The sequence below is a fragment of the Anolis sagrei genome, chromosome 3, assembly GCF_037176765.1.
Source record: "Anolis sagrei isolate rAnoSag1 chromosome 3, rAnoSag1.mat, whole genome shotgun sequence".
Classification (NCBI taxonomy): domain Eukaryota; kingdom Metazoa; phylum Chordata; class Lepidosauria; order Squamata; family Dactyloidae; genus Anolis; species Anolis sagrei.
In genome coordinates, this window is record NC_090023.1 from 244,280,994 (window position 1) to 244,306,766 (window position 25,773).

The 25,773-nt window shown below is 40.9% G+C and overlaps 2 protein-coding genes across 4 annotated transcripts in view; one reads left to right on the top strand and one right to left on the bottom strand.

Annotated features, from left to right (window-relative positions):
• KCNAB1 (potassium voltage-gated channel subfamily A regulatory beta subunit 1) overlaps positions 1 to 8,721 on the top strand; it is a 207,413-nt gene extending 198,692 nt beyond the window's left edge. For all 3 annotated transcript variants that reach the window (XM_060767649.2, XM_060767648.2, XM_060767650.2), the window contains 2 exons: positions 3,756 to 3,844; positions 4,260 to 8,721. In XM_060767649.2, coding sequence (XP_060623632.1) covers positions 3,756 to 3,844; positions 4,260 to 4,349 — 179 coding nt within the window. In that variant the 3' untranslated portion in view covers positions 4,350 to 8,721. The remainder of the gene's footprint in view (positions 1 to 3,755; positions 3,845 to 4,259) is intronic.
• Positions 8,722 to 9,987: 1,266 nt separating this feature from the next.
• On the bottom strand, positions 9,988 to 20,040 carry SSR3 (signal sequence receptor subunit 3). Its single transcript, XM_060767647.2, has 5 exons — positions 19,781 to 20,040; positions 15,397 to 15,523; positions 14,742 to 14,840; positions 12,362 to 12,493; positions 9,988 to 10,454 (listed from the first exon to the last, which is right to left on the bottom strand). Exons 1-5 carry the CDS (start codon positions 19,917 to 19,919, stop codon positions 10,388 to 10,390), a joined length of 564 nt encoding a protein of 187 aa, XP_060623630.1. The 5' UTR covers positions 19,920 to 20,040; the 3' UTR covers positions 9,988 to 10,387.
• Positions 20,041 to 25,773: the final 5,733 nt, after the last annotated feature.

Genomic DNA, 25,773 nt, shown 5'->3' on the forward strand with positions numbered 1-25,773 from the left:
AAAACAAGTAATCATCAACATAATAAAACAAGAAATGCAGGTTACTTGAAAAGCTGCATAATGTTTATGTGTATTACACAGAGGGGGAAATACACCATGTTCAGGCATGTTGCAATGCAAAGATAAAGTCAAAAAGAAATTCAGAATATCCTTTATTTATCCTAAAAGGCCATTATTTGGTGTGCAATACATGTTTGGAGATTACAACAGGACCGCTAATGATTTGCACAGGAATAAGTTGCACACCACATAAGGAGTTGTTTTGGAGACATTGGTACTTTCCAACGGAAAGTGCCCTAAGCAGAGTTGCAAATGTCTGAAACCACTCTGTATGTGGCAGCACATTAAATGACACAATGGACATATTGCCTTTATGTACCACCAACCAGCTGCTGTAGGCTGTATTTCAGAGGAAGGAACTGGCAAAACCACTTCTGAGGATTTCTTGCCTAAGAAAACCCTATGATCTTTAAGGGGGTTGTCATAAAGGGACAGGTGACTTGAAGGCACACATATACAGGCACTTTGCCTTTGCACATTATTCATTGCAGTTGGGTAATGGAATGTCAACCATGTGCATTAACTGGCAATTTCTTTCTCTCTCTGCCAATACTTTTTATTGCTTATCCTGCCTTTCTCTTAAAAACATGGGAAACCAGGAATTTAGAGTTAAAATCAAGTGAGCCAAATCTCACTGAGTCATAAAACAGATTTATTAGAACATGAGACAAATTAAAAACCAATGAAACTGGATCAATAAAAGCAATAAATATTGCATTCACGCACTGTAGTTGAGAGGCTATTTGCACACTGGTGTAATACAAAGCCACCCAACGACTATGTAGCATCCTATAGGCAACTACTTTCAGTCTCTTTAGGTGAAAATTGCCTCCATTTTTATGGACAACGGCCACAAAACGGGATTGGCAATTGCTATGAAATAATCATGAACAGGACAGCTATTTTTCTTGAATTCCTCTTCTGGGTGCATCCCTCCCTCCCAACAGCTGTGTGGCCATGATTGACTCAGGCGGCTGAAATACCGCTAACACAGCACAGAAACTCAAGAGAGGCCATTTGTCATTTTTAACTGTGCTGTCTTTTCCTGCCTTGCAAAGACACCATCTAAATGTTTCATATAAATGATGGGGTGGGAGATGATAAATCATCTTATGAAGTTCAGGTAGACTTAGAAGTATAATTTCTGGCCCTGACAGATAATCTCTCTCTCCCCCCCCCCCCCCCCCCCCAATATCCTAATGCAGTTATTGTAGGAATAATTTTACAATAAAAAAATCTGATGATGTTAAAATGGAAAACTTGTCTTGCAGGTTTGCAAACTGGCAAAGGAATAAATATCTCAAAGTCTACAATTGGACTGAAAATAAAGGATAGTTCTTAATGATATTCAACACTTTGATAAATAAAGGTCAGCACAGAATGCTAATCAAGGAAGAGTAGAATAGACAGAATAGGTTTCAAATCACCTATCCCCCTCAACTGAATAGTAATAAAGTTGATGCCTGGAATCCTGAAACTACGGCAGTTACATCGCCACATAGTGAGCCCCATTCCAACAATTTCCACTTACAGCAGCTGCTGTGAGCGAGAGGTATGTTTTCCTATCACTTTGGAAGTGGCTAACAATCTCACTATCTTTCACAAGCAATTTCCATTGTGACAGCCAGAAATGGGGTACTTGTCACAATCCCCTACTACAGCGTTTCTCAACCTGGGATCGGGACCCCTGGGGGGGGGGGTCACCAAAGACCATCAGAAAACAGATATTTCTGACGGCCTTAGGAACCCCTTAAGCAGGGAAGACTGAAGATCTCTCTGCCTGTCCTTCTCTTCCTTTTTGGAAACAGATTGCAAATCCTCCACCAAAAGTCCTCCTCTGCTGTGATTGGCCAGTCTCTCAGCCAAGGGGAGGCCTGTTTCTAAGACTCCAAGCAGGGAGGGGAGAGCAGGCATGCTCAGGGCATGGCAGCATGGTGCACATTTGCAGGCGAGGGAGAGTGTGCGAGGCTGGAGGGGGGCTTGCACCAGCAAGTCCCTTCAAGGCATGGGGGTTCTGTGTAGGAAGTTTGGCCCAATTCTATCATTGGTGGGCTTTAGGTTAACTATAAATCCTAGCAACTACAATTCCCAAATGACAAAATCAATCCCCCCAGCCCAACCAGTATTCAAATTTGGGCGTATCGGGTCTTTATGCCAAATTTGGTCCAGTGAATGAAGATGCATCCTGCATATCAGATATTTAAATTGTGATTCTGAACAATAGCAAGAGCATAGTTATAAAGCTACAATGAAAACAATTTTATGGTTGGGGATCACCACAACATGAAGAACTGTATTAAGGGATTATGGCATTAGGAAGGTCAAGAAACACTGCCTTACTAGCATTGTGGGGTGAGAAAGTCAGTCATCTGCTTCCTAGTTGACAGGAGAATAGACCCCTGTCTATTGCAGTGGCTGCTTTCCCTTAAGTGAGGATTATGAAACTTTCATGGCTCATAAAGCTGATTTAAAGCAGGTTACACATTCTTAACTGTCATAGAGGATACCAGCCTATGTCAGAACATCTGTTTTCAGTTGCCATGAATTTACTTCTGTCCTTTTCTTACTTACCTATTTGTGCTATTGATGAGAAGAGCTATTGATGCTAACTTGGGATGTCATAGGTTCCTATGTACTTGAATATATATTATTAGATAGCACCATTTGAGACTTCAGTAAAATGACATATTATTCTTTGGTTTAATTTCTATCCCTATTTTTTCCCACCATGGGATGCAAAGCAACATACAATATTTAAAATAAAGACTCAATAAAAATGTATTTAGAGAAGTTAAGAAAAATTCAGTCACAATGATATTCAAAAGGCACATGATTAAAACAGTTTAAAATGGATCTTATGCATAACTGAAGAGATACAAGATAAAAACACAGTACACCACTTCCAAGCAACCTGCTACCATATAATTAAGTCAGAGGTTTGCCTAAATAAGTCTTATCCTGTGGGTCCTAGAATAATAGAATAACAGAGTTGAAAGAAACCACATGGGCCATCTAGTCCAACCCCCATGACATCCTTTCAACTACTTAAACATGATCACACCTCTCCTGACCTTCTCTTTTGCAGGATAAACATCCCCATCTCTTTAAGTCACTCCTCATGAGGCATGGTCTCCAGACCTTTAGTTGCCCTCCTAAGGACACATTCCAGCTTGTGAATATCTTTCTTGAATTGTGGTGCCCAGAATTGTACATTGTATTCCATATGTGAGGCCTGACCTCATCAAATAGGCTTGGGATGCTGGTGGGACTGAAAGTCCTTTCCCAAAGATCCCACAACTTGGGCTGGTTCACATAGGGAGATAACAGTCTTTCAGATAGTCTGGACCCAATTTCTGTTGAGCTTTAAAGTAATAACTAGCATTTTGAATTATGCACAGGAAAATGTTGGCAACCAGTGCAGTTGTTTCAATGGAGGAAATGTATTATCCTTGTATCTAATCCTGATCAGGAAGATGACCATACGATGGACTCCCAGTTTCCAAAGGCAGGGCCACATAAGACTGTACTCCTGTAATTTAGACATGGTGCAATTAATTTCCCATAAGCAGATCTGACTTCACATCACTTGGAGGTTGGGGGGGAGGTTGATAGATGTTTTTGGCCACTGCATGAACTGGAATCCTGGATTAGACTGCTCACCTTGAATGACAGCTATATGCTTTCTGTATTCCTAGCATGGTGTCTACGTAACGAAGGTGTAAGTTCCGTTCTCCTTGGCTCTTCCAACCCCGATCAACTAATAGAGAATCTTGGTGCCATACAGGTAAGTAAAAATGCCTCTCTTCGTGCAAAAGTAATGATCAATAGAAACAATTTAAGTGTCTATACCCGACCTTTCCAAACGGTATGCTGCTACACATTAGTGTGTCAGCCACAGAGTGTAGGTGTGTTGCATAAATCATTTTTTTTTTAAAAAAAAAGATTTTCATGAGATATACATACATTTCATTATTAGAATTTTTGCATGTGTCTGTATCTCTTACAAGGAATTGGTTTAACCCCTAGTTTGCTAGTAAAACTAAATGACTATGCAACAATGTGTTACCAATGTGAAGTCTTTGGAAAGTTCTGGTTTATGCCATTTACATTTATAACTTTATCAGTCTCATTTGGAACAGATTTTTTTTTAAAAAAAAACACAACATCATAAAACAAATGTGTGCATTTTATGTTTACAGGTTCTTCCGAAGATGACATCCCACATTGTGAATGAGATTGATAACATTTTGGGTAACAAACCTTTGAGCAAGAAGGACTACAGATCCTAAAGCATTGCATGATTAAACTGGACTGCATGGCTAAAATAGCACTCTGTACCTTGTACAGTACTGAGTCAATACTACCAAGTTACAGTTAGAATTATTCAGCAGTCTCTATGATTTACTAGATTCTTCAAGGTGGTAGGCTCCACCAAAATTCAAAATCACAGCTGATCTCCCTAAACAACTGAGATCCTATTTACTTTTTCCTCCTTGAAACTCAAGAATCTGGATTCAGCTCTGACTCCATTCAATGAGCACAACTGAGTGGGACCTTCTCAGGTTCAGATGTCATTGAGATGGGTTAAGCGATGTAGAGCAGACAGTAGCAATGGCCTTGATCCAGCTGTGTGCCAATCACAAGACTTTTTCTCCTCCTCTTTGCACCCCCCCCCCTCCCACAACCCCTTCCTTGTAACACTCAGGAGCATCAGAATCTCGCTTGAGGGGTTGCCTGCTTTCTAGATAAGGTTTTAGTGAGGAAGGAGTGAGATTACCTTCCCTCCATTCCCCAATTCCGCTGGCGGAAGCAGCTCTTTATTTATTTGTTTGTTTGTTTGTTTATTTACAGCTTTTATATTCCGCCCTTCTCACCCCGCAGGGGACTCAGGGCAGATTACAGTGTACACATATATGGCAAACATTCAATGCCAATTTTTGACATACAAACATATACAGACATAGACAGAGGCTATTTAACTTTTTCTGGCCACCAGGGGAGCTGTCGCTTTCATCGTCCATCTGCGACGCTGATGAAGCACTTCCGCATTCCCACATGCTTCCCCGCTGGAATGCTTTTGCTGGAGTCTTCTTTATGGCCTCATAAATCAGTTAATTTAGCCTCCCCACACTTTAAGGTGGTACCTTTGCTTTTGGCCTTCAAAGTCCTCTGGCCTATGTAAGAGAACTTCCCAGTAGATTGCACACCCATCCATGGCTCCTTTTTTTCTCTTGATACTTCTCATTTATGCAGTGAAAATATACATGTAAAGAAACAATACAAGATTTCTAAGCTGTAGGTACTTGAAAATTAAAAGAGGGATGTACAGATATATTTTTTCAGTGAACAAAAAGCCAGAAACTGTTTAAAAGGCTTAGGGTAAAATAAAATTGCAATTTCTAGTGTAAAGAATCTTTAAGCTTTATCTCAAGGATGTGCAAGTTCTGATTTTTGTTGGTTTCCCATTTGTATTTTATGCTGAATTGAGTTCTAAATAACTAGTCTTGTTTGCACTCCAGTTGAAAAAGGGCTTTCCATTTAGAGGCAAAGTTTGGGTCACTGTCCATAAGTTATTTCAGGATTTAATACTCAAGTAGTAGTTTGAAATGGAGGTTGTATGGCCTAGCCAGAGCTACATCTATTGACTGGCTTCCTATACACACAGATCTGGATGCAAGTCTTATTGGGTAACAGAAGGATGTGTTTCTAATGCAGTGGTTCCCAACCTGTGGTCCGTGGACCACCAGTGCTTGGTCCGCAAGAACTAAAATATGGTCCACAGCCTCACCATCATTACATCGTTGCAACGAGAGCGACTGGTCTCGCAAAACCCTTTTATAGTGCTGAGGGTTATTAAATATGGTTTTCTGTGGGCAAGCAGATGGCAACTACTGGATGGCTTATGTTCTGTATCAGAAACTAGAGCTGATGTGATCTATCAAATGCAATTTTCTGAATCGGCACCCCAAATAACCAAACCAAATCTAAAGTTGACCAAAAACTGATTCATAAACCTTTTGATACTAATGTTGGAAAGTGGTTCCTGGTCAAAGTGGTTCCTGTTCAAGTGGTCACTAGTCAAAAAAAGGTTGGGAACCACTGTTCTAATGACACACGATACCTAAGATTGTGCTACCAAGCAAGGAAATCCTGTGGAGTTAAATGGAGTTAACTTCCAGATAATATTAGCCTGCAGACAAAATCTGTCTTATTTTTTTCTTGATCAAATATGATTTACTTTGAGAGGTTTTTCAGCTGAATAAATTAATGAACATCAATTGCACTTCTATTACAATAATAAGACTTAAAACTTTTGCTGGACTGTATCTAGTATCTACTGTGACAGAGGCTGCAATCTCATTCTTTTTTCTTGAAGCTACACACAGCACAAATAAAAAAAAAACCCTCCACTGCATCAAGATTATTAACATCAGACTGAAAGAGTAATCAAATCTGGTAAGGCTAAACTCAAACAAAAATTACTCCTGCCATTTTTCAGTGTTCTTTTATTAAAACTTACATTTTCCTTTGGAAGTTTGTAAACAGAGATAGTGCACCTTCCATTTGTTAAATTTAACTAATATAATGTATTATAATTGTATATAATGTGCAGAGTTGTAAAATTTCCAAAGAGCAGATATCCACAAATGAGGAAGGGGATTGTTCCTCTCTTCATACCTTTGTGCAGGTGTCAGTTGTACACTTCAATTGTGTGGATTTTCAGAAAGCCAAGTTGTGAATAATTCATCACAATTGAATGAAATCCCAGAGAAGATTTTTATCCAGTCTTTCTCTTTGTCATTGAGAATTTCTTTATGATCACAACAGCAGAATTCTGCTTGGTCACAACTCTCAATACATGGCCGCTGGGGTTTTCAGCTACCCTGTGCTGGTTAATTCACTGATACTAAGCCCAACCTGTCCATAACAGAAGTGTGCCATGAAGTCTCTTGTTAGCTTTCTTGCACACACTAACATGCCAAAAGCTTTAAGCCTCTATTTGCTGGTGACAACTGGGTGTAGCAGTCAGTGTTGTGATGAGCAGGTGTTCCTCAGCCATCTTTACTAGCCACAACCCCCAAGATGAATCCAAAACTATGAACAACTTTGTTCATCTGTATCAATAAATCAGTTCAATCAATATGCATCTCCCCTTTGTAAAGCTAATAGGTTTTTGTTACCCATTTGAGAACACACATATGACAGGGAAGAACACACATATGACAGGGAAGAACACACATATGACAGGGAAGAACACACATATGACAGGGAAGAATATATTGCAGCTGGGGAAATCCATCCTTCCCCAGCTGAGAATTGGAATTAATTTTATCAGGGCCACAAAATCTGGAAAGGAGACACTGTCCCTGCTAGTTTTGCCCCTGTATCTTCCTTCCTCTACAACATTCCTCTATATTGATATTCCTGTCCTTTTGTAGCAGTAGGGCTAGAAGCCAGCAAAGACTGCATGAAAACTGCTAGCTCTGTTCTGTGGATTTGTTAACATCTGCAGTGAATATGATGCACTTCGGTCTATGCAGACTGCAGATCTAGCTCCTGAATAAAAATAATCATATACAGAGCATAAGTATAGTGCAGATAGCTCTCTACAAATCTGGAATGTGACCTGCCATCAGCCACAGCTATCATGGCCGATACTTAGGAACACTGGAATTTGTAGTCCAAAAGAGAAGGCAAAGATTAGAGAAAATTGCTGTATGTCATAGTGGTAAACCTGTATGGTGCAATCCCATGTGAGCCTGTCTTGATTCACATGGATGTCTACCAGTGCATGCATATAATTTTTATGCATTTTATGGGCCAGCATGGTGTAGTGGTTTGACTACTGGATCATGAATCTGGAGACCAGAGCTTTAATCTTTGCTCAGCAATGGAAATCCACTGGGTGAGTGACCATATGCAAGTTATTCTCTCTCAGCCTAAAAGGCAAATATATTGCACCACCAAGCAAATCTTGGTAAGAAAACATGATATATTAGCCTTACAGCCACCATGTCAGAAACAACTTGAGAGTAGTATAAGGTCCAGATCAGGCTAGTCAAATGATCCTGCATGTTGAATACCTTCAACTGCACAAAACATAGCCTCTTCCTGCTTTCATGCATCAGTTCCTTTGCTGGCTAAGACAAATAGCAGAGCTCCCTGTACTCAAAGGTTCCTAGTTCCCCCTTGTGGAAGAAAATCCACTATGCCACAATTTTATGAACATGCTCTTTACACTACTCATCTGGTCTCAGGATCAGCCCATGCTTCCTTCCCATTTTCCACTGTTTGTTTCAATGGCAATAGTCACACAATGTGAATCCTTTACCAAAGATTTGTCCCGCCAATGAAATAAACAGAGCAACATGTACATGGAAGGTATTCTTTCTTTTTAGTAAGCAGAAAAGTAGTACCTGAGTATACAGGATGCAACTCTTCATTCTGAAACACAACCCCTCAATTTCACCGATTCCCTACAGTTGCAATTTTCATGAACAGAGCTTACTACAGAAGGCGCTGGAATTTTAAGGAACCGGTCTCTTCCCCTTCTATTGTGTTTAATCAAATCAGTGATCTGTATAAATGAATTCAGCAGCTGTATACTAGATTCTGCTTTCTATCTGCTTGGACATAATAAAGGCAATTTGTGCACCTAAATTATGATGTCAGACGCATTAATTTGGAGCAGGAGGATTGTATTAATTATTCCACAGCTGTTTCAGTTTATTACTATGAGAATCAATTCATATGAATTTAACTCCACAATCACATCGAGCAGAGAGCACGCTGCAGAAGAAAGGAGAATCCATCCTGAAGTATTTGAAGGCAGAGGAAGAACTTTAAAAATGTATACTGCTTCATGATGAGACATTGTGTAGCCAGAATTTCATCAGTGGTCATAAAACATAGTTTTACTTCAAGTATTTAACAAGCTGCAGAATTTGCCTATTTTCTCCAAATGCCTTTTCGATGTAAGTTGTGTCTTCTAATGCCCCAAATTTCTTAAAAATGAAACTGAATGGCTGTTCAAAGATTATATAAATTATTTTGGTGAATTTATTATCCTTTATACTGTGCTCAAAGAAACGAATAGCAGTCTATATACATAGATCCCATCATAGGTTCTAATACCTTAAAGTTATCACTATGAGATTTAAATACTTTCCCAAAATGCATAGTTGTTCAACTGTTTTTTTAAAGAAAATGATCACAAGGTAAAAAGGGCACTGCTCGTCTGATGTTCTTCTCCCGCTGCAGGCAAATATAACTTATCATCACCAAATCATGTTTCTCTTTTATTAGCATCTCATTACTAGACTGTTATCCCTCATTTCTCCATAATATAAAAAGCAGATAGTAAGTTGGAGGGGGGAGGTAAAAGGATTAGCTTGTTAAAGAAATATATGCAGCAAATCTTGCTTCATTACATTTATCAGATAACCCTGGGGACACATACGAGTTCCATTAAAAAGGGAATCATTGAGCTAAATCAGGCTATTTAAACTAATCTTGCTTTAGTTGAAAACTGCACTCATCATACGACAAAGGAGTCCTTGGTTTATACAAAACACTTTGAAAGTACAATGGCTGACAAACTTTACAGTAATAAAACTAATGCCACAAGACATTCCTTATTAGAAACGATGAAATTACTCAACATATGCTTACAATCCCAGTAACATTTAAGAATACAGTGCCAGCCATGCTGAATAACCCTTAGGTCTGACTAATTCTGCATTAGGTTTCTGTTATGGCCAGCCCAGTATCTGCAGACCAAGACCAAAACCACCCTCAATCTCCAGTAACAGTATTGCAACCTATTAGTAAATAAACACAACGGAGCAGAGTAAACACACATATGTTTCCACCATAAGGGACAGAAGTCAAAAGACTGGTATATCCAAAAGAAAGACACTGAAATACTATTTTTTCATGCTTTTATTCAAACATGGTTACAAAATACTATAGAACAAGGCTACTGTTTTCTGCCCACAAGATGTGTTTCGCTGACAGATTACAAACATTTCTCCGGGAGGATGCCAAACACAGAAGGCTTAGCTATAAACTAATGTTCCTGAAATCCAATGCCTGACAGAGGCTTTAACTGTCAGAAATATTTTAGGTGTGTTTGGGCCTAGTCTGGAAGATCTGAGGAGCTCAGCTCTGTTCTGTTAACTAAAGATGAGGCCTATAGTATTTTTTCCCATCTTCTTTCTTCTTTTAAAAAAGTAATGATCATGGTTTCAAAGTATAAAAAAGGCAATACCCCCCTTCTTACACCTGTGTGCAATTGGGCAGGACCCATCCTCCCAAACAATTCCATTTACTTAGAGCCTGTTGACAGCAATGCAATCAATCCAGATGAAGCACTGATGGAAAGGATGTAGTTTCTGAAAAAGCAACATGTCAAGGATAAAACAAAGGAGCAAACTATGACTGATAAACTGACAGAATATCTTTAAAAAGACATCTAAAGCACACAATTCAAATCCAGATCCTGAGTACTACTCAGCTCACTGTAGAGTCAAGAAGTTCTAGATGCTTGTAAACATACTCATCTAAATTCTTATGAACACACTTAGTTAACAAAGGCTCTAACAGAAAAGCTTCTTTTTAGGCTTTTTCTGCCCTCTGCCTGCCAGCCAGCCCCCTGATCCCACCTCCTGTCTTGCTGGAAAGATTTTTGGGACAATAAAATGGATAGGATGATGAAGACGGGCTAGAAAAACATATACCTATGATGCCAGGTTGTAGCAGTGTTCGTACAATATGCAATACACTAAAGATTGAACTGGGAAAGAATGAAATTCTAATCTAGATAATTCTACTATATTTGTGTGTGCCTTCTTACAACAGGCAAGGTAAATAGCATCTCCCTCCAGAATCCCTGCTTCACCAGCTACCCACAGCATATTAAAAAAAACAAGATTTGTAGATCTTGACGGGGACTCATTCAAAAAATGGAGGCTGGTGGGAAAGAAATTGAGATGCACTGTGGAAAAAGCTTTCAGTTGGTCCCTAAATCATTTAGCATATTTTGTTAGCTCACCTGACACAGTGTGCATATCTTTAGCTTTCAATAAAAGGTATAACTAAAATATCTTCAACTGCTCTTTTATTATGAGGCAAAAACTTACCTGTATTATTTCCATCTCTTTTCTACCTTTGGTACCAAATTTTCTATAAAGGTAACAATGTCTACAAACACATCTACTTTTTTAATTGGGGTAACCTAAATACAGCACAATGCTTCTCTAGTTTGGAACCTGAAACCAGATTTAGGTCACATATAGAAGCAATTACAGGATTAGCTAGCAATCCCAGCCAGAAAGTGAGGTTGGACTCAAAATATTGATTCATCAACCATTTAAAGTAATTTATTGTGTTGCAACTTCCCACTATAGAACTGGTTAAGTAAACTCGTACACTGCCTCCACTGTTAGCTACAGAAAAAGAATTAAAATACCAACTAAAGAACCCAACAGGAAGCTGCATTTGTGGAAGGAGCCTGTATCTATGCCTTACACCAATACAGGTCATGCAGGCACACTATCAGGCGACTGGAATAAACGTCAAAACTCTAAAAACAGTAATAGTTTTAGAACTATTATAGGACCTTGTCTAAGCTTGGCCAAATATAAACACCTTTTCACTTTGCAAAATACCACTGACAGAAATACTCCCCCAAAAACCTGCATACACTTACAGCAGCTACATCAGGAAAAAATTCTTCAGAGTGACCTTATTTAAAGCTGAAAATATAAGGACAGGGAATTTTTAAGCAAAGGCAGTATGTAATGTAATTTCAATGGTAGCTCCCGGTGGTGCAATGGGTTAAACCCTTGTGTCAGCAGGACTACTGGCTGAAAGGTTGGTAGTTCGAATCCGGGGAGCGGGTGAGCTCTTGTCTGTCAGCTCCAGCTTCTCATGCAGGGACATGAGAAAAGCCTCCACAGGATAGTAAAATTCCCAAGTCACTCCTGACTTGAAAAAAATGTAGTTAAACCTTTTGGTCTCGAACACTAATCGGCTTCAAACAAAATGACATCACACTTTTTGTCCCTGCTTGCTGTTGATGGCAAAATAATATTTTATTAATCTTTGCTTCACTGTAGCATGCATTTTTATTTATTTGGGTTTCAATGTAGCGATGTTGAGCTATTTCCTCTACCATTGCTGCGGTATTTGTACTATATCGGTCCTTGAACATTATACATCTTTAGACTATAAATATTATTAGTGACTTCCTTGAGCTATCTACCGAGAATTGCTTGAAATTCTGAGGAAGAAAGGATACACGGTGGGATTGAAATTCTTCAGTATAAAGAAGGAAGCAACAATGACCAAAACTAAGAAGAGAGTATTGTTGTAGAAGATAGAAAATGTTGTGGCTTCATAGTCTGCCACTTCATTCTTCTTCCACAAAATTCTGCAGAGACAATAGGCATTTGAAGATTAACAAATGTGGAACACTTCCTTAAATGAAGCAATTTTTCTCCTTAAATTCCTATAGGATACTGTACATGCATATAACTGTTGGGGGAAAACAAGTAAAGCCATTTTCCAGGTAAAACTTACATTAATGAAACTGAATAAAATGACTGAAGACATAGTGCCTAAAAGATTCTGAAATCAAAAACAGCATGATTAAAAAGTTTCTGAAAGTTAATTTTCAAATGAAATCTGAATTTTATTTGTTGGGAATTGGTGGAAACATAGAAAATCACAATGATACATGTCCACAGCAGCAAGATTATATCTGCAGAAGTGGAAACACAACAATATCAATGGCACACAAAGCTGAAATGGACAAATTAACATTTTAATTAAAACAAAATCACTGGTTACCTTTTGGAAAAATTGGGATGCTTTAATTCGTTGTGGTTTTTTTGTAGAGTAATGAGAACAACAGGCTGACTTTAGGTTTTGATGACTAGTACATTGGTTTAAACCAGAGGTTCTCAAACTTTTTCAGCTGCAAAGCCCTTTCTGAAATAAATGTTTCCTATGGAGCCCCAGGGAGGCGGGAGAGAAATAGTCTGTGCCCTAGGGGACACTGCTGCAGATGCTGTTGTAACAGCACCAAACTTTAATTTCACTGCATTTCTCAGGAGGAGAGGAGGCAAGAAGCAGCATGGTGCTGAGGACCCCCTCACTATCACTCATGGAGCCCCAAGGATTCAATGGAGCACAGTTTGAGAACTCCTGGTTTAAACAATAACAGTTCATAAATGGTAATTATATTTAAGTTCAAAATCAAATACATATTATTTTCATTCTACTTATCCTTTATGGATTTTTTACTTGTTTTCTTTTATTTTGAGTATAGTTCTTATTGCGCATGAACATTTTTAATAAAACCTTTTCAAAAATCTTTTAAACACTTCACTTTTTTGGGTTACTCAAAGCTAAAACTTTAATCCAGTATTTTGTTTTTGGTAGAGATGTCTACCAAGCAGCATGTGGGAAATGATGGGAGGAAATCAACCACAAAACCACATAACTGTCCTCATTTTTGGTAGGGAAGACATTTTCTGATGACATAAGATATACAGACATAGCTATGTCCCTACTTTATGAAATATTACAAATGGCTGGCATTAGGAAAGTTACAATGTTCAATCAGGCTTAGGATATTGTGACTGCTTTGTAGTCTAATTTGAGATCCTGGCCCTGGAGCCACAATCACAAATGACCCTGAAACACATTTTGAAAAGCAGGTGAGCCATAGTTTTTTCTGCAGTCCAAGAGGATGCTTCAGAATGATGGGGCCAGCTTACACCTCTCAGCAACAGAACCACAGCAACTGTGGTTCTGTTACCGGGAGAGTTTTAAAAGTGGGTTTTAGGAACCAGATTAGGAACTAGTCTGTCACTACAACATTGTGGTGATGCGTTTGGTACAGAATTTCAGTCAATTGTTGGATCTGTTGTGTAACCCAGACCCATGTAAAGAGGAAAATGCACTATTGTTCAGAAAATGCATGTAAGTTGCAAATAAGTCTCCAAATCCATGAGCTGTCCTAGCGATCTAGCTTATCTTTGTACATATGTATCATCTATCTATCTACTTACCTACCTATCTCTTCAAGTCTCGTATCACATAATTTATACCAGCTGCAGTGTACTTAAATGCTGGCTAAGAGCCAAGATAGGTTTCCCACTGCAATCTCTAAAGAAAATTGTTCCTAGCTTTCAGATGCACAGTCATTTTTCAAACAACTTTTAAAGCAAGGTAAGGTCTACTCCTTTGAGTTACTGTCATTATGAAAAATGAGAACTTTATTTTGTAGAATACCAGTCTCAGGGCTTGGTACCCAAGCATTCATGCCAGCACCAATGAAAAGCATTTTTAGAGGGAAAGGGCTTTCAAAAGTGTATCTAATGCATCAAGATATATAAAATGGAGGTGAATTACACATAGAGCTCTCACCCTCCCACAGAAATAGAACAAATTCAAAGCTGCTTTAAAAAGCAAGCTACGATAACATTTGAAATACCAATAGTCAAAACCAGCATGTTGCAGGCTATCAACCCAGTAAGCATAAAATTGCAAGAATCAATGACTCCACATGAGTCCCCAACCACAATGACAAATTCCATTTTTAGGAAATGGAAGCAATTTAAATGCTTTGTAGCCAAGGCTGCATAGCATATTGGACAGTCACGGGGCATTACCTCTCATCTTTCTCCTTACGTGACATCTTCCGATTGTCTGCTTCAGAAAGTTTACGAGTTACTTCTTTGGAAACTGCATCTTCCCTTTTCTGGGCAACTCTACAAAAGGAAAGCATTTACATTGCTATTTTCTATGAAGACTCACAATCAATTTCATAACAAGCTTTCCTACTAGAAGAACACAGGCAGAAGTCCCATAGCTTGCCAGCAAACAGGAACTGCTGTGCAATGTGAAAGTCCCACTACTAATATGGTGAAGACATAAAGCCAATGAGCTAAATCACATCCAATTCCAATTAATTCCTCATGGAGTAGTAAACACAGTGGTTCAATAGTCAGGAACATCCAAATTATAGCAGGATGTGTCAACAACATGTACTGAAGGTGAAGTGCATACACAAGTATATTTCAAAAGAAAGAGCATCCTCTTAACATACATAAAACTAGTTACATGAAATCACATAAATTGTCTTAATTCTGGAACTGTCCTTCTTCAGAAACCTCCCAGAATACAATATTAAGTAATCTTCATGGTATAACAAGAATGATCTGAAATAGTTTTTAATTTCCACAGTGATATAGGCTAAGGGTTCCCCTAGTTCAATATCACATAGACCAACAGTAAGTAAGGAAAATAACCTATTCAAATGCGTACTTGTGTTTAAGAACAAACTTGACATTCTTGTAGGCAAAGGCAACCAGGTACGTACTGACGAGTGTCATTACACTGTAAAGGACTGCAGACTGAACAAGATCCATGTGCCATATCCGCCAGTACAGCCCTAAGGAAAAATGTTGAAGATGGTTAAGGTTTTTGGAGTTGCTCCTGTAAGTGGCACTGCAGGCCAAACATCATGTCTTCAACAGGCTGAGTGTCAAATAAATCAATTTATGTTCATCTTAAGACATCTTCCTTCCTTCCTTCCTTCATTCATTCATTCAGAACAGGAAAAATATAGTATGAAAATGTTTAAAATGCCACCTAGTGGTTCATTTACTAACCCAAAAATTGTTCCTGTATGTATGTACCTTGCCTACTGATAAATAGTAGGGTTTTGATAGGGTTTTCATAGAAAAGGGGAGAGTGCGGATGAGCTCCCTCTATCACAGTGTTTCTCAACCTGGGGGTCGGGACCCCTGTGGGGGTCGTGAGGGGGTGTCAGAGGGGTCGCCAAAGACCATCAGAAAACATAGTATTTTCTGTTGGTCATGGGGGTTCTGTGTGGAAAGTTTAGTCCAATTCTATCATTGGTGGGGTTGAGAATACTATTTCATTGTGGGTGAACTATAAATCCCAACAACTGCAACTCCCAAACGCCAAGGTCTATTTTCTCCAAACTCTACCAGTGTTCACATTTGGGCATATTGAGTATTTGTGCCAAGTTTGATCCAGATCCATCATTGCTTGAGTCCACAATGTTCTCTAGATGTAGGTGAACTACAACTCCAAAAATTCAAGGTCAATGTCCACCAGACCTCCCAGTATTTTCTCTTGGTCATGGGAATTCTGTGTGCCATGTTTGATTCAATTCCATCATTGATGGAGTTCAGAAGGCTCTTTGATTTAAGGTGAACTATAAATCCCAGCAACTCCAGCATTACCAAATGACAAAATCAATCACCCCCAACCCCACCAGTATTCAAATTTTGGGCGTATTGGGTATTTGTGCCAAATTTGGTCCAGGGACTGAAAATACATCCTGCATATCAGATATTTACATTACAATTCATAACAGTAGCAAAATTACAGTTATGAAGTAGCAACGAAAATAACGTTATGGTTGGGGGTCACCACAACATGAAGACCTGTATTAAGGGGTTGCGGCATTAGGAAAGTTGAGAACCACTGCTCTATCAGCTCCGGCTCACCACGCAGGGACATGAGAGAACCCTCCCACAAGGTAACACATCAAAACATCCCAACATCCCCTCACAGTGTCCTTTCAGACAGCCAATACTCTCACCCCAGAAGTGATGTGAGCCTCAAGTCACTCCTGACACACACACACACACACACACACACACACAAATAGACAAGTAGAGCTCAGCAGGTGATTTGCAAGTTATTTCTTTAAGATTATAATATATTAACCATTTATAATACCTTCATTTTGCATACGCCAACATTACATTCCCGGTACACTTTGCTAATGTGGCTCGAATTTTTGTCACTTTTAGCCACATATGGAATTACTCTTATGTGGAACTGACATTTACATATATGTCATTTTCAATCAATACTGTACTGAGTAGGAAACTTGTATGTAATAACGAACAATAACTTTGATACTATAAAATTGTTCATAAAGACATATGTTCTGAAAGAAGTACAGAAAACAGGAAAATAGGGTTGCTGTTAGTTTATTGGGCTGTATGGCCATGTTCCAATAGCATTCTCTCCTGACGTTTTTCCTGCATCTTCTGAGCATCTTCTGAGCAAAGCATCTTCTGAGCAAACCTGTGAGAAAGCCTGCCACAGATGCAGGTTAAATGTCAGGAGAGAATGCTACTGGGATATGGCCATACAGGTCAAAAATTCATAGTACCACAGTGATTCCAGCCATGAAAGCCTTTGACAACACAATAGAATAATATCTCAATGTTATTAGACTCTACTAGTCCAAACTCCCAGGGCCCTTCCACACAGCCGTATAACCCACAATATCTGTTTTGAACTGGGTTATCTTGGGGTCCTTCCACACAGCCATATAACCTGGAATATTAAGGCAGAAAATCCCACAATATATGCTTTGAACTGGGTTATCTGAGCCCACACTGCCATACATTCCAGTTCAAAGCAGATAATGTGGGATATTATTCAGCTATGTGCAAGGTGCCTGAATCCACACAGCCATATAACCTAATTTAAAGCAGATAATGTGGGATATTGTTCAGCAGTGTGGAAGGACCCCGTGGACCCTTCCACACAGCCCTATAACCCAGATATCAAGGCAGAAAACCCTACAATATCTGCTTTGAACTGGGTTATCTGAGTTCACACTGCCATATATTCCAGTTCAAAGCAGATAATGTGGGATTTTCTGCCATGATATTTTGGTATATAGGGCTGTGTGGAAGGGCCCTGAGTCCACACTTCCATATATTCCATTTCAAAGCAGATAATGTGGGATTTTATTCAGCTGGGTGGAAGGGGTCTCGGAAGCCACAGTCATCACAGCCACCAGGTTTTTTTTCCCCCATGTCAGGACCGACTTGAGAAACCACAAGTCGCTTCTGGTGTGAGAGAATTGGCCATTTGCAAAGACGTTGCTCAGAGGACACCCGGATGATTAGATGTTTTACCATCCTTGTGGGAGGCTTCTTTCATGTCTCCACATGGGGAGCTGGAGCTGACAGAGGGCACTCATCCGCGCTCTCCCCGGATTCGCACCTCTAACCTATCAGTCTTGCCAGCACAAGGGTATAACCCATTATGCCAACCCACCAGGTGAAAGGTAAGAGCAGCATCTGGTCACACATTTCTTCTCTATCTTCTATATAAATAAAAATGTAATGTTTATTTGTGGTATTAACATAATTCAAAAACCACTGGACAAATTGGCACCAAATTTGGACACAATACACCTATCAGGCCAACGAGTGACAATCACTCATAAAAACACTGAAAACACAGCAGAGCAGAAAAAATAAAAATACATTACAAAACCACATGTATACACACACATATATACAAATATACACGCACACAAAGCACTTATACACAGACTAGGCCACAGCAATACATGTCAGGGGATGGTTAGTATATAATGTAATGTTCGTTTGTGGGATTAACATAGAATCATAGAATCGAAGAGTTGGAAGAGACCTCATGGGCCATCCAGTCCAACCCCCTGCCAAGAAGCAGGAATATTGCATTCAAATCGCCCCTGACAAATGGCCATCCAGCCTCTGTTTAAAAGCTTCCAAAGAAGGAGCCTCCAAATAACTCAAAAACCACTGGACAAATTGCCGCCAAATTTGGCCACAAGACACCTACTAACCCAAGGAGCCACCATCACTCAAAAAATTGATTTTGTCATTTGGGAGTTGTAGTTGCTGAAATGTATAGGTCACCTACAATTAAAGAGCAGTCTGAACTCCACCACTGATGAAACTGAACCAAATGTGGCACATAGGACTACCATGACCAACAGAAAACACTAGAAGTGTTTGGTGGGCATTGACCTTGAGTTTGGGAGTTGTCATTCACCTACATAGAAAGGACTTTGGACTCAAACAATGATGAATATGGACCAAACTTGGCACGAATATTCCATATGCATAAATATGAACACAGATGGAGTTTGGGGGAAATAGATCTTGACATTTGAGAGTTGTAGTTACTGAGATTTACAGTTCACCTAAAATCAAAGAGCATTCTGAACCCCACAAATGACAGAATTGGGGCAAATTTCCCACACATAACCCCTATACTTAAGGCCATCCAGTCCAACTCCCTTCACCAGGACAAGAAAACATAATCAAAGCCCTCCTGACAAAGAGCCATCCAGCCACAGATATAGATATATATGATTCACACACAGAGAGATATGGTATGATAGATTTGAAAGGGACCCCTAAAGAAGGACAATGATATGTTGCATGTTTCAGGGTGGGCAAACCAAACACTCTCCACATCAACACTGGCAAAGAAACAACAAGAAATATAGATCTTCAAGGCTTTAAGTCAGGCATGGGGGAACTTCGGCCCTCCAGGTGTTTTGGACTGCAACTCCCACAATTCCTAACAGCCTACCGGCTGTTAGGAATTGTGGGAGTTGCAGTCCAAAACACCTGGAGGGCCCAAGCTTGCCCATGCCTGCTTTAAGTCGACCAACTTGAGTCCTCCAGGTGTTTTGGACTTCAGCTCCCAAATCCTAACAGCCTACCGGGAGTTGGAGTCTGAAACACTTGGAGGGAAGGCCCAAGCTGACCAAGGCCTGGGTTGGTTGGCATTGGCTCTCCAGTCCCCTTCCTGACTGCCTGAGGCCTAGCAGCGCCATCCCGCCTGAGCCAGAGTGCTTCCCTTCCTCGCTTACAGATGGGGATGGCGGAGACGATGAACGCGTTCCCGAAGAAGAGTGCGGACGACTTGGCCGAGAGGTTGCGGCTGAAGTCCTGCAGGAGCAGCTCCTCCTCCGACTGCTGCCGAGCCCCGCCGCCGCCCTTGGGAGCCATGGCTGCTTCTTTGCCGCTCGAACGCCAAAGAAAGACGTGGGATGAACCTTCAGGGCTTCCGTCCTCGCCGGCGACTGTACACGCAGCACGGGCCCAAGAGGCGGGACTTCCGCCCACCAGGCCTCACTTTACTTCCTGTGCCACGTTTGGGCCTATAAAGAAAGCCATAAAAGCAAGCTGAACATCCGGGTCTTCAATTCTCCGCTGACGTGTCTTTGCCTTGACAAGGGGGCGTGGCTTTCTGGCTGAGTTTAGAACGCGGACTCCGCTTTTCTCCAATAGGAACAGCCCTGCGAGGAGTGGGCGTGGTTTAAACCATGTTCAGATTTCTTTGGACTTCAACTCCCAGAAGCCTCAGCTGCTTTGATTAATGTTCAGGACTTCTGGGAGTTGAAGTCCTCAAAAGGCCAAAAGGCCAGCATTTGGGGAAAAACTTGGCCAGACGCCGCTTTTTAATTGCCATTATGGAAAGAATAGACCCATGTCTGATTCCACAGCAAGCTGGCTTCAGGAAAGGCAAAAGCTGCACATCACAAGTGCTGAACCTGACTCAGCACATAGAAGATGGCTTTGAAAAGCAGCAGATCGCAGGAAAAATGTATAATATCACAAAGGAATTAAACATAACTCAAACATGTGAGATGGCTTAGAGCGTTATAGTAAATTAGACAGTGGTGGTATGTGCTTCAGTGGAGTGTAGGCATGAGTATGGATATGAGGAAATGTTGAGTTGAAGCCAATATTGTCTGTCTTAGAGGAGGGCAAAGTATGGTCCTCCAGACATTGCCGAACTGCAGCTCCCAGCATTCCTCTAGCTAAGGATGATAGGAACTGTAGTTGAATAGCAATTTTGAGGGGTGTACTTTTCTTATCCATGCTTTAATTACATTCTCAGTCTTTTGGGCAAGATAAAACTGGTTGGTCATGCATACAGTATTGCATAAGGTAATGGTAGGCGCTGGCTGCTGGAGTTGATGAACAACTGCACTGCATCCTGTCAGATCCCCAAAATCTGGAGGAAAGCAAGGGTCATCGCCATCTTGAAGCCAGGCAAAGACTGTAACAACCCAAAAAGCTACAGACCAATCTCCCTGTTGTGCCACCTCTACAAAGTTCTGGAGAGACTTATTTTGCATAGAATTATGGAAAATATAGACCCCTGTCTGATCCCACAGCAAGCTGGCTTCAGGAAAGGCAAAAGCTGCACATCGCAAGTGCTGAACCTGACTCAGCACATAGAAGATGTCTTTGAAAAGCAGCAGATCGCAGGAGCCATCTTCATAGACCTGTCAGCAGCTTATGATACTGTGAACCACCGCCTCCTCCTGAGAAAAATGTATAATATCACAAAGGACTACCACCTCACCCGTCTCATAGGAAACCTGCTACATAACAGGAGGTTTTTTGTTGAGTTCCAGGGCCAGAGAAGCAGATGGCGGAAACAGAAGAACGGCCTGCCTCAGGGGAGCGTGCTTGCTCCATCCATGTTCAACATCTACACAAATGACCAGCCACTGCCAGAAGGGACAGAGAGTTTCATCTATGCTGATGATCGTGCCATTACTGCTCAAGCAGGGAGCTTTGAGATGGTGGAACAGAAGCTCTCCGAAGCTCTAGGTACTCTAAGTGCCTATTACAGGGAAAACCAACTGATCCCTAATCCATCTAAAACACAGACATGCGCCTTTCACCTTAAGAACAGACAAGCATCCCGAGCTCTGAGGATTGCCTGGGAAGGAATCCCACTGGAGCATTGCAGCACACCCAAATACCTGGGAGTCACTCTGGACCGTCCTCTGACCTACAAAAAGCACTGCCTGAACATCAAGCAAAAAGTGGGTGCTAGAAACAATATCATACGAAAGCTGACTGGCACAACCTGGGGATCACAACCAGATACAGTGAAGACATCTGCCCTTGCGCTATGCTACTCTGCTGCTGAGTATGCATGCCCAGTGTGGAACACATCTCATCACATTAAAACAGTGGATGTGGCTCTTAATGAGACATGCCGCATTATCACGGGGTGTCTGCGCCCTACACCACTGGAGAAATTACACTGCTTAGCCGGTATTGCACCATCTGACATCCGCCGGGAAGTAGCAGCCAATAGTGAAAGGACCAAGGCAGCGACATCTCCAGCTCATCCCCTGTTTTGGGTATCAGCCAGCACGTCAACGACTTAAATCTAGAAATAATTTTCTAAGATCTACAGAGACACTCGCTGGAACACCTCAGCAAGCAATAGTCCAAAAGTGGCAGGCTCAAATCCAGAGCCTCAACCAATGGCTGATACCAAATGAGAGACTCCCCCCTGGGTACACAGAAGACTGGGCGACTTGGAAGGCGCTGGACAGACTGCGCTCAGGCACCACAAGATGCAGAGCCAACCTTCAGAAATGGGGCCACAAAGTGGAATCCTTGACATGCGAGTGTGGAGAGGAGCAAACCACTGACCACCTGCTGCAATGCAACCTGAGCCCTGCCACATGCACAATGGAGGACCTTCTTGCACCAAGTGGCCAGATACTGGTCAAAGGACATTTAATCAACTACCAAACTCACAAATTTTGTATTTCGTCTGTTTGTTTGCTTTGTTCTGTTAGAAATGTAATATAATTCAGGGCTTCTGGGAGTTGTAGTCCTCAAAAGGCCGAAAGACCAGCATTTGGGGGAAAACTTGGTCAGACGCCACTTTTTAATTGCCATGGGTCAATGCTATGGAACCAGCTCTCTTTGGCAGGGAAAACTAAAGACTCCCATGATGTTATAGCATAACATTGTAATGTAATAGTGCTGGTCTATTGTATGCAATGTTAATAATGTTGTAATATAATATATTGTATATACGACAAAAAAATCAATTGTGCTACGTTGGAAAGAAACCAAGAAACCATGGCATACAGCCTCTCCGCTCATCAGATGGAACCAAACTCCTGAAGGACCAAAGCCCAATTGCACTACGTTGGAAAGAACTCTACCAAAGCCTCCTGAATTGCAGCACCAATGTTGCTGAAGAGGTTTTTTCTGCAACAGTAAATCCTGCAACAGTAAACCAGGGATGAGCTTGCAGCACTGCCTAGTTTGAAGGAAGTCAGCAATGCCATCAGCTAACAAAAAAAAAAAAAATGTAACAAAGCCAGCAGACCTGATGGGATCCCTGCTGAAATCTTTAAAGAGGGAGGACCTGAGCAGACACAACAACTCCACCAGCTCATAGAAAAAGTGTGGGTGACCAAGAAAATCCCAGCAGATTTCAAGGACGCCACCATCATCACCCTCTTCAAAAAAGGGGGAAAGAACAGACTGCAGAAACTATCGAGGTATCTCCCTCCTAACCTCCGCTGGGAAAATCCTCGCAAGAATCCTTGCAAACCGCCTTCTGCCCCTCTCAGAAAACAAACTCCCAGAACGGCTTCCGCCCCTCCAGAGGAACGATACCATTGATTTAACTATGCAGATCTTCGTTGCCAGTGTAATGTCTCTACTCTTTACTATTTTATTGAGATTGGTCATTGCTCTCTTCCCAAGAAGTAAATGTCTTCTGATTTCTTGGCTCCATCTTGTGTCTGCAGTAATCTTTGCGCCTAGAAATACACAGTCTGTTACTGCCTCCACATTTTATCCCTCTATTTGCCAGTTACCAATCAGTCTGTTTGTCATAATCTTGGGGGGGGGGGGTTAATGTTTAACTGCAACCCAGCTTTTGCACTTTCTTCTTTCACCTTGGTTATAAGCTTCCTCAGCTCCTCTTTGCTTTCAGCCATCAATATCTACAGACATCACATGCAACTCCTGAAATGATTCCTCAGGAGACAGACAAGGTGACTTGGGATCCCCATACCACCAAGAACTTGCCACAATTTATTATTATCACCACTTATCTGTTACTATATGTTACTATATTTTCCCCCTTTTTCGACCTAGATTTTGGACTTCCACAATTTTGAGATTTCCCCCTTTTTTAATTAAAAAAAGAAAAGAAAGTCATATGTATACACTCCACTGGAATGTATAATTGCCAACAGCTCTCAACAGGCCCGTAGCCAGGATTTCGTTTCGGGGGGGGGGGGGCTAAAAAATTTTCAGGGGGATTTCGGGGGGGGGGCTGAGTTTTAAGGGGGCTGAGTCTGAGTGAAAGAGGGTCTAGCCTAGCAAACCTTTTGTATCATTACCCCAATACCCCCATGCATATGGGTTATATTGAGTATGGTGATCAGATCATGATATGAATAAACCTAACAGTTTAAATAATGCACCAGTAAGGCCTTTTTGCGAACCACCATGAGAATTTCGGGGGGGGGGGGGGTGGAAGCCCCTCAAGCCCCCCCCCCCCCCCCCCGGCTACATGCCTGGCTCTCAAGATGCCAGCCACTGATGCTGGAGAGAATGCTTCTGGAACATAGCCATACAGCCCAAAAAACCAATAATCATCGTCATCATCATCATCTTTATTTATACCCCGCCACCATCTCCCCAATGGGGATTCGGGGCGGCTTACATGAGGCCAAGCCCAAACAACAAATTACAGAGGAATAAAACCGAAAACGCAAACAATACACAAGACACAACAATATCATAATTACATAAAACATATGAATGCATAACAATTCAAAATTACAATAAACACAATCTCAGTGACAATAGGCGGGCTACATGAGGAGCAGGAGGAGGAGCCCAAATGAGAAAGTATTTTAATTTTTTGAGCACCAGTTTCAAGTTTTGCTTCACTTTATCTTCCTTTGAATCTAGACTGCTGTGTTGAGCGAATCCTGGCCAAGAAATACCCTTTTTTCCCCTGCGCTCATCACGATTTTAGACTGAAGCTGTTGATCATGTTGATTTATGTATTTCAGTGTATGTAGTGCCTTAGGTGTGGCAGTGTGGGAAGTGTGTCCCAGTTTGAACAAAGGACTCAGTGACAGAATAGGCCCAATGAAATTCAGATGTTGTTTTATCTGATCAAACACATCCAGTTGAAGATTTTATCCACATGTTGATGAAATCCTTGCTGTTTGGAGATGGGAAATTGTTGAATGGTGACTCATGTTTTAACTGTGTCTCTGACTCATGATGAAACCCCTCTTGAATCAAAAGCTTGTTTAGAAAAGTATGTTTAGAAAACATAATCAGATTACAGTTCCACCTGTGCTTCTAATATGTCTTACCTGTTTCATAAAATCAATGTGCTGCTCAAAAGAGGAAAGGACAACATACAATCACATCCTTCATGGGAGATCTTTGAACCTTTATAAATTTAACATCCATGGCTTGAAAATTCTCCCCACAAAAAATCCAAACTGCAAACCTGTACTACTGTATATAAGGGGATTTGGGCATCCATGGATTTTGGTATCCAAAGTAGGGATGAGGGTCCTGGAGCCAAACTCTACCAGATACTGTGCATCCACTGTACTCATATTGATCACCAAAACTTGGAAGATTTTCATTTGCGTTGGGTGGAGAGTAAAGATTTTCTACTGTCTATCCCTTGAAAGAGAAAACTCAAAATCAAGTTAAGTTATAGAAGCCTATATAAATGTTTTTCCTTTGTAAATAAATGTTGTCTGTGCTAGTGGTAGGGATCCTATGGCTCTCCAGTTTTCTTCTCCAGTCATGCAATCTAGTCATGCAATCTAGATATTTTGGGAGTTGAAGCCCAAAACATCTGGAGGGCAAAAGGTTCCCGAGACCTGTTCTCTGTGTATACATGTGTGTGTACACACAGTGTGTGCGCGTATGTGTGTGAGAGAGAGAGCTTCAAGCCACTTGTCAACTTATAAAAACCTCAGGAATTTCACAAAGTTTCTGAGGTAGGGAAAACTCAAAGGTGGTTTCGCTTGTTCTCTACTCT